Genomic DNA, 7,970 nt, shown 5'->3' with positions numbered 1-7,970 from the left:
GTGCGTGTGAGTGTGTGTGCGTGCGCACATGCGCGTGTGGCTAGCAGGAGGGAGGAGGGCATGGGGAAGCGGCTGGGTAGAAGCTGCCCCTTTCTGAATACGTCCCGTTTTGTACTGTCCATTCTGAAACATGCATGTTTTAAATAGTTTAAAAGCCAAATTAAATCAAACTTTAAAAAAGCAATCCCCCAAGATAAAAGCATCTGAGAGGAAATAACAAATTAGAGTGGTTAAATCACAAACTGATTTCCAGCAATCTTTGATTTTTTTAAGAAATTTAACTGTAAAGCACGAGCCACAGAGCTGCATGAGCGTGTGCACCATAGTGATACCTGTGTGGGCTGCGCGTCCCAGAGGGGACCCTGCGTGTGCCGCGGCCACACACACCCCCGCCCCCCTGGAAAGCAGCACTGTGACTACGGGCACCGGCACTGCCTTTATCTGCTTCACAGCCCATCACCCAGTGTACACGCCTGGACACCACGGTGCGCTCCGCCTGTCTGGGTATGCGTCAACGTCACTCGTCACCTGTGGGCCCTCCCCACGCCCCCATCTGATTTGTCTGCTGAAAGGCCCGGGTCTGCATGTTGCTAGCTAAACACTTGTGGTCCAGGCCGAACCAGCTCCCCTTCCCTTTGTGGGTCCAGTACCACCAGCTCCTGCACCCAGTGCCCAGCTCGAACTCCACTGACCAGCGATGCTGGCCTGCTTCCAGCCAGAGGCACAGTGTCCAGTGTCTGCTTTGATGTCAACAGCCCGTCGTGCTTGATGCCTCCACCTATCACAGCTCTACGGCAGGGGTCCCCAACCTTTTTGGGACCAGGGACCAGTGCTTCTATGAGAATCTAATGCCTGATGACCTGAGGTGAAGCTAAGGTGGTGATGCCAGCGCCGGAGAGCGACTGCGAATTCAGATGCCTGCCCCCCGCTCACCGCCTGCTGGGCAGCCCCATTCCTAACAGGCCACAGGCCGGTACTGGTCTACGGCCCAGGGGCTTGGGGACTCCTGCTCTAGGGGACACAGAAGGCAGTCGGCTATCCATTCTTTCCATCATTTAGCTCGACTAGAATGTAAAGGAGAGGCTCCTGCTCTGTGGGTTTGGTTTGGTTTGGTTGCCTGGTGGAACACTCCCTGAGGAAAGTGATGACTCTGTTACTTACCCACATTTCAACACAATCAGCAGGTACCCTGCCATCCTCAGGAGGATACAATTAGGTATGTGTGTGTGTCCACGCACGCGCACACAGGACGAGCTGCAGTATTTCAGGGGTCTTACTCCACTGCCGTTATTATTATTATACAGTTGTCCCACCACTGAGAAACAACCTCATTTCTAGAGTTACCACATTATTAGATTAAAATGCCATGTATTCGACAAAAAACCAACCAACCAAAAAACCCAAAAAACCCACAAAGCATACAAAGAAACAGGAAAATAGGGTCAATAATAAAGGAAAAAATTAATCAACGGATGCTGTCCCCGAGCAAGACCTGACAGCGACTATCCAAAAGATGTCCAAAGAACTAAAGAGAGACGTGGAGAAAGTCAAGAAAATGTATGAACAAAATGAAAGTATCAATAAAAAGAAAAAAAATTTTTTTAATTAAAAAGAAATTCAAGGTCTATGAAGTATAACTGCAGTGAGACAAAATTCATTAGAGGGAGTCAAAGACAGATTTGAGCAGGCAGAAGACAGAATTGGTTATCTTGACAATAGGACATTGAAAATGACCCAGTGTGAGGAACAGAAAGAAAAAAAAAGATTTAAGAAAAAGTGAACAGAGCCTAAGGAACCTGTAGGACACCAGCAAGCAGACCAACACACACATCATGGGAGTCCCAGAAGAGAGAGAAATGGTCGAGATAATACCTGAAGAAATAATGGCTGAAAGCTCCCCAGATCTGGTGAAAGACATGAATATACACATCCAAGAGGTCCAATGAAATCCAGATACAATGAACCCTAAGACACCCACACCGAGACACATTATAATCAAACTTTCAGCAAAAGCAAAGACGGAGAGAGAATCTGGAAGGCAGCGCGGGAGAGAAGAATCGCACACGAGAGGCCCTCAGTAGGAGGGTCTGCGGGTTTCTCGTCAGACCCTCTGGGCGCCAGAAGGCAGTGGGCCGATACAGTCAAAGTGCTAAAAGAGAAAGAACTGAAAACCAAGCATCCTGTATCCAGCAAAACTGTCCCTCAAAAGTAAATGGGAAATCAAGACATTCCCAGATACATATAAGCTGAGGCGTCTGGACCGCTGGACCAGCCCTGCAGGAGATGCTCGAGGGAGCCCCACAGGTGAAGGGAAAGGTCAGTGGACAGTAACCTGAAGCAGACTGGAGAGGTCGATGCCCGGGCGATTGTAAAAGCTAGTGTCATGGAAGCGATGGTTCGGAAGCGCACTTTAACGCTTCCTACGTGATTTAAGCGACACTACATTTAAACGAAAAATGTCATCATTAGTCTAACACCTAGAATTATTGTAACTTTGGTTGGTACCTCTAAATCTTGTTTTCTACATAATTTAAAAGGTTAATGCATTTAAAATAATTCTTGGGTTACGTTCTGGGGCACACAACGTTTAAAGATGTAACTCTGAACAAAGACGACACACAGATGGCAAAGCACATGACAAGGCTCCACGTCTGTGTGCTCAGGGAGACTCTGGCTAAGACGGCAGTGAGATACCGCCATGCTGCTACCCCAGTGACAAGCCCAAACTCGACGACACCAAATGCCGGTGAGAACGTGGAGCCGCAGGAACTGTCATCACTGCAGGTACTTCTCCTACGTGGAGTGGGGACAGGCCACGGCTCAGATGCCGCAGGATGTCTGTCCTCACTGGGAAATGCTAAAACAATTACTCTCAGAAGACACATTAACTGAACAGTGGAGACTTCCCGTAGGGATTCTCATCAATGAATAATAAAGTCCTTGGTGGTTTGCATTCAGGGGCAATCCGTCCCCCTCCAGGAGACACCTGGAAACTTCTGGAGACACTGCTGGTTCTCCAGCACTGTGGGAGCGGGGCTGATGCTGGCCCAAGGCCCGCGGTGTGGAGGCGAGGCCCCCGCATCACGCCCCGACACTGCCCTGCGCTCGAGCCCCCTGACGCAGCTTCTCCTGGGCACCGCGGCAAGCTAAGACCGACTCTGGAGTCGTGCCGTCGAATTCAGGGGAAAATCTACTAGACTCTGCCAGTGAGCGGGGAGTCCTCAGGTATTCAGCTAACTCTCCCTCAACTTCGGGGAAACGGTGAAGGTGGCTGGGGGGCCCGCGTGACCGCCGCCCTCTCCTGCTCAAACGTGGCTCTGCCAGCCAACGCGCTCTGCCCGCCCGCAGCCGCCAGCAGTCCAGCGCCTGAGTCGTGCCCGGAACCCCCGCCCCCCGCTGTTCCATCTTACCCTTTGAACCATCCCACACCACGGTGCGGCCACCGCGACCAGGAGCCGCTGGGCTCGGCTCACCCTACTACGGCATCATGGGACTGAGCGCCGTGGAGAGGTTTTCCAGCCATCTAGCTTATCAACTACAGCACATCTGAGACGGCCATATGAGTATATGCACGCCTGTGCGTGTGTGCGCGCACGTGTGTACGCGCATGTGTGCGCGTGCTAAAATAAAACAGAAAGGGGGCTTAAAGGGCCTGGGTTCCAGGCTCTGTCTGACACACACTGGAACGCGATGCCACGCCAATGGCTACCCCCCCAGCCTGGGCCCGCTTGTGCGAAATGAGAAAGAGTGGGAGTCTCTGGGGTCTCTTAAATTTCAAACATTTTGTTTCTAAAAGTGAGAGCTTATCTTATCTGGATTTCTGTAAACTTGCTAAAAACTGGAAACGATATACTTGCCTTTCTTTAAAAAAAAGGGTATGTTTGACGCTAAATAATTCTATGCTGGGTTTTTTTTTTTTTTTTGGAAATTTACAGGAAATTGACATACTGTTTATCTTCAGTCGCAGTTAACATCACTAACCTCGCATGACCTGATATGACTTAAAAACAGAGACAGGGAGAGAGACAGAGACGGAGAGAACTGCAGCAAGATCAGACGTACGACCGACGTGATTTGTCTCCCGCGAACTACAGCTACTAATTTTGAACAGCGAGCACTGGCTGCGGCTGATGCCGGTTAAGGCTCAGCAGAGATGAATTATCAAATTGGTCTGCTTATATCCTGTTACAGACTTCTTATGAATACTTGATTTTATTTTGTATAATTGACAAGGAAAGGACAAGTTTAATGACAATCAAATTAAGACCAACTAGTCTATGTGTCACATAGGAGAGCCGCATCAGGTGGTGATAAAGTCACTGACGGGAAGCTGCGAGGCGGAGCGCGTGAGTCTGTCACATAACGTACTAAGTTACCCTGGACTAGCAGGAGACTGCCTGCCACAGCTCGTGAAGCCAGCAGCTCTCGGAGAAGTGGGAAACTGGACGGCGTGCCCTCACACTTATTTCTAAATCATTTATATGACTTAATGACCATGCATGAAATTTTTAAGCTGATGGCAAGATGAACAGTACCGCAGAGAGAATGAGGATGAGTCCAGTGTCATTTACCTACCCCTCGCCCCACCGACAAGTGACAGCCGAGCTATTGTAATACGTCTCAAACACTTAAACTATAATGTCATCGCTGAAGAGACAAGTGAAAAAGATATTGGCATTTATAAGAGATTGATGAAAATTAGTTCTCAAGCATTAATTTCTGTTAATACCACTAAAAGAACTGTGTGCATTCAGGAGATATTTGATCTGAATTAAGAAACTGATGAAGCAATTGATTAATTGGAATTTAAGCCATCAGTCACCAGATCCATCAACAGCTTCATTTACATTCTAAACAATCAGCTGACGGCCCAATAGAATACCCACCCCGTATTAATACACGGTCAATATGACACCTTGAAGAGGCTCGCTGAGCTATACTGACAAAGGCCCAGCGGCTATTGTCCAAGCTCGAACGCGCAGCATAGATTTAGGACTTTTATGCTGCCCAGGGCTTAAAGGTTTTTATTATAACAGACAGTATACTATCAGGTTTTTCTGACGCTAAAATAAAACTGAAAAGTAATAAAATAACATAAACAGTATTTGAAGACACACAAAAAATTCTAAATATGTGTACTTTTGACAACGAGATAAAACACTCAAAATAATTAAACTCATAAGAGCAGAATTTCCCAAGCTAAGAATCCTTGACTAAAAGCAATGTTATAACACAAATTTTATACAGCTGGGAAGCTATTTGATTCATTTTACAAAGAAAAGCAAAACAGCATGAAATAGGAATCTGACATTTTAATATCTGCATATGAGTAAGTCGTAACTGTTTCAACAATTTAAATTTAACAGAAAAAATAAAACTGAGGAAGTAACAGAACCGTCGTCGGCTAAAAAAGACTTACAGCAGGGTCCTAAACTCAGGTCCATTAACACCCTTCCGAAAATGTGCAAAACAACCTAAAATTTAGCATACGTGTATATCACACACATTTTTCTGGAGAACAAGGGATCATTTTTAAGATTCTCAAAGAAATACATGATCTCCAAAATATTAAGTATCATCACACTACAAAGTAACTGTCCCTACAATAGAACGCATAGCAAAATTAGAAGAAAAAACGTTTTTGAAAGAGCAATTTGGACCTAATGCTATTAATCTGGAATGAAAACAGCAGAGAGCAGCTCAGTGGCCGGACGCGCCTTTTCCGTTTTGCTGTCTTACCACAGACAGCAACGAAACGGCGAAGAGACCACGAAGGCCGGAGAAGCTCCACAGCTGCTGTCAGTCATAGCATCTGCTGCAAGGCATCTACGGTCTCCGGCCTTCGGATTCCTCCGCTGAAAAAGGGACATTTGTAACTATCTTCCAGCTTTAAAATGCCGACTTCTCTTCATCGTTTATCTCCTAACTCAACCCATATAATCCATTTCTTTCAAGTTAATTGCCTAAAACCATCTCCATGTTAGGATAATATTCTTCATGATACATATACTTCTATCGCAATTATTAAAAGGGCAATTAATATAGGAGCATCTTCCAAATGGAAACATCTTTGCTATTGGTCAGACTGAATATATTTATACACAAAGACAAGTCACAAATAAGCAGGCGGTGTGAGCAGGGACGGCGGTGTGAAACTCCCTGAAAGCCCGTTTCTCCACGACTCTGACGACAACACGAGCGCAGACTGTCAAAGCAACTAACTCAGAACTCTGGAAAATAATCAGAGATGCGCATTTACTCAAGAAACGGAGCGTGACGACGAGGGAGCTGCTGATGTTTGGACCCGCCCCGTTCCCTAACCCCACCCACCCCCACGGCTCCACAGCGCCGAGAAAACCCACACTCCAGGGGCCGCTGAGGGGGACGGAACTGGGCTCAGGGCTCCCACACCCCGTGACCACAGGACTGTCACCACCTGACAGGCAGGGCTTGACCTGACACAGAGCTCATGCACTGCAAACTGTTTTCCCAGGGAAGTGTCAGAAACAATCAGTGGCAATTGGTGATTGTCACAGCTCCCTCAGGTGGCCATAAAGCCGGAGCAAGCTCTGCGCATTCCTGGGGGCCTCCAGGCCACGTGCCTGTGCAGGGCCACACGCCGTCCCGCCCGGCTGCAGTGCTGCGGGCGCCGAGGGAGCACTACCTGTCCCCAGGTGAAGCCGGAACGTGGGACTTAGAGAGCCGCTCGTCCCTCTCTCACGTCGAGTCCATCTGGTAAGGGACGGGAGTGGGCTCTGTTCCACACGGTCATTCTAGAACCTAAGCTGACAGGCGGCTTCCAAGGTCACCCTCGTCACGGCCTAGTCGTGACTGCACAAGAGGTAAAGGCTGGGGCTGGCAGGGGCACAGGCGACTTTTGGCCAGCCTCCTCGGCCAGCCCTCAAGGCACACACGGCCCCATCTAACTGGACAGGAAAAGGACCCTCGCTGTATTTCCAAGAGGAAAGGGCAACGGACGGCACGTGGCTTTCCTGCCTCTGCCCCGCTGGGAAAACAAAGTCCTGTCAAACCCCACGCGGCGGTGACCGTGCCGAGCGCACGGAGGCCGCCCGGCTGCACGGCGAGGCCAGCTCCTGTGTGACCGGCAGCCCCACCTGGCAGTGCGAGTGAGCGTGACTGCGGCTGGCAAAGGAGAAATCGCCTCGTTCTTTCCGTGACTTACAATGTCACTTTAAAAAGATGCTGTTTTGTAAATGGAAAGAAAACTAAATCGACAACACTAAAACATAACTCTGACCTGTCTAGAGCTTTCACGCTACAAGAAGCAATCCTATGCTGAGCTTCCTATAAAAATACTGTCATTTGTTCGACAGTGAGACGTGCCAGGCAGACCTCTGGACGTCCTTCGGTAAACCTCCAGCGGTCGGAGACGGCGACGTGCATGCCCAGGTGGCCAGGCCGCGTGTGCCAGGGGCGGGCGCACGCAGCTGGGTTTTAGGGCGCCGGGCTCCAGCTCCGCTTCCTCCCTGACCACAGAGGCTTCCACCTCGTCGCCCCTCGCCGCCCGCCTCTACCCTTCCTCTGTCAAAAGCCCTGGCCATGTAGACTCCAGTGTCTCCGTGAAGCCACTCCCACTCCCACTGGCTGAGGCACTCCGCCTGGTCCCCGGCCGCCCGCAGCACGCGCACAACCAAGGCACGTGGCGGGCGGTGTGGCGCCCCCACAAGGAAGCGGGTGGCGGGCCTGAGGGGCACCTTGGCTTCGCTCCCCTGTGTCCCAAGCCTCTAGGGGTGCCTGGTACATCGTCAGTGGTGAGTGAGTGTTTGTTGAATTAATAAAATTGCAAATGCAGAACAGCAATCAAATTTTGAGTAACGTCCTTTAATTATTTAGATCAACAAAGATTTGAGTGAAAACAGTCGTTTGATATGAAAGGACTATATTTTTCTGAAATTAATATAGGTTCTAAAAGGATTATATTTTTAAAATAAACACATACAGTAAAATCA

The 7,970-nt window shown here is 49.0% G+C and overlaps 1 protein-coding gene across 1 annotated transcript in view; it reads right to left on the bottom strand.

The window, feature by feature from the left end:
* The window catches only part of LOC105303019 (probable phospholipid-transporting ATPase IIB), a 171,392-nt gene that overhangs the window by 116,067 nt on the left and 47,355 nt on the right, over positions 1–7,970 (bottom strand). The window contains exon 8 of the mRNA XM_023521125.1: positions 5,740–5,796. Coding sequence (XP_023376893.1) covers positions 5,740–5,796 — 57 coding nt within the window. The remainder of the gene's footprint in view (positions 1–5,739; positions 5,797–7,970) is intronic.

This window comes from Pteropus vampyrus, unplaced genomic scaffold, assembly GCF_000151845.1.
Source record: "Pteropus vampyrus isolate Shadow unplaced genomic scaffold, Pvam_2.0 Scaffold295, whole genome shotgun sequence".
In the NCBI taxonomy this organism is placed as follows: domain Eukaryota; kingdom Metazoa; phylum Chordata; class Mammalia; order Chiroptera; family Pteropodidae; genus Pteropus; species Pteropus vampyrus.
This window is presented reverse-complemented; position numbering and strand designations above follow the sequence as displayed.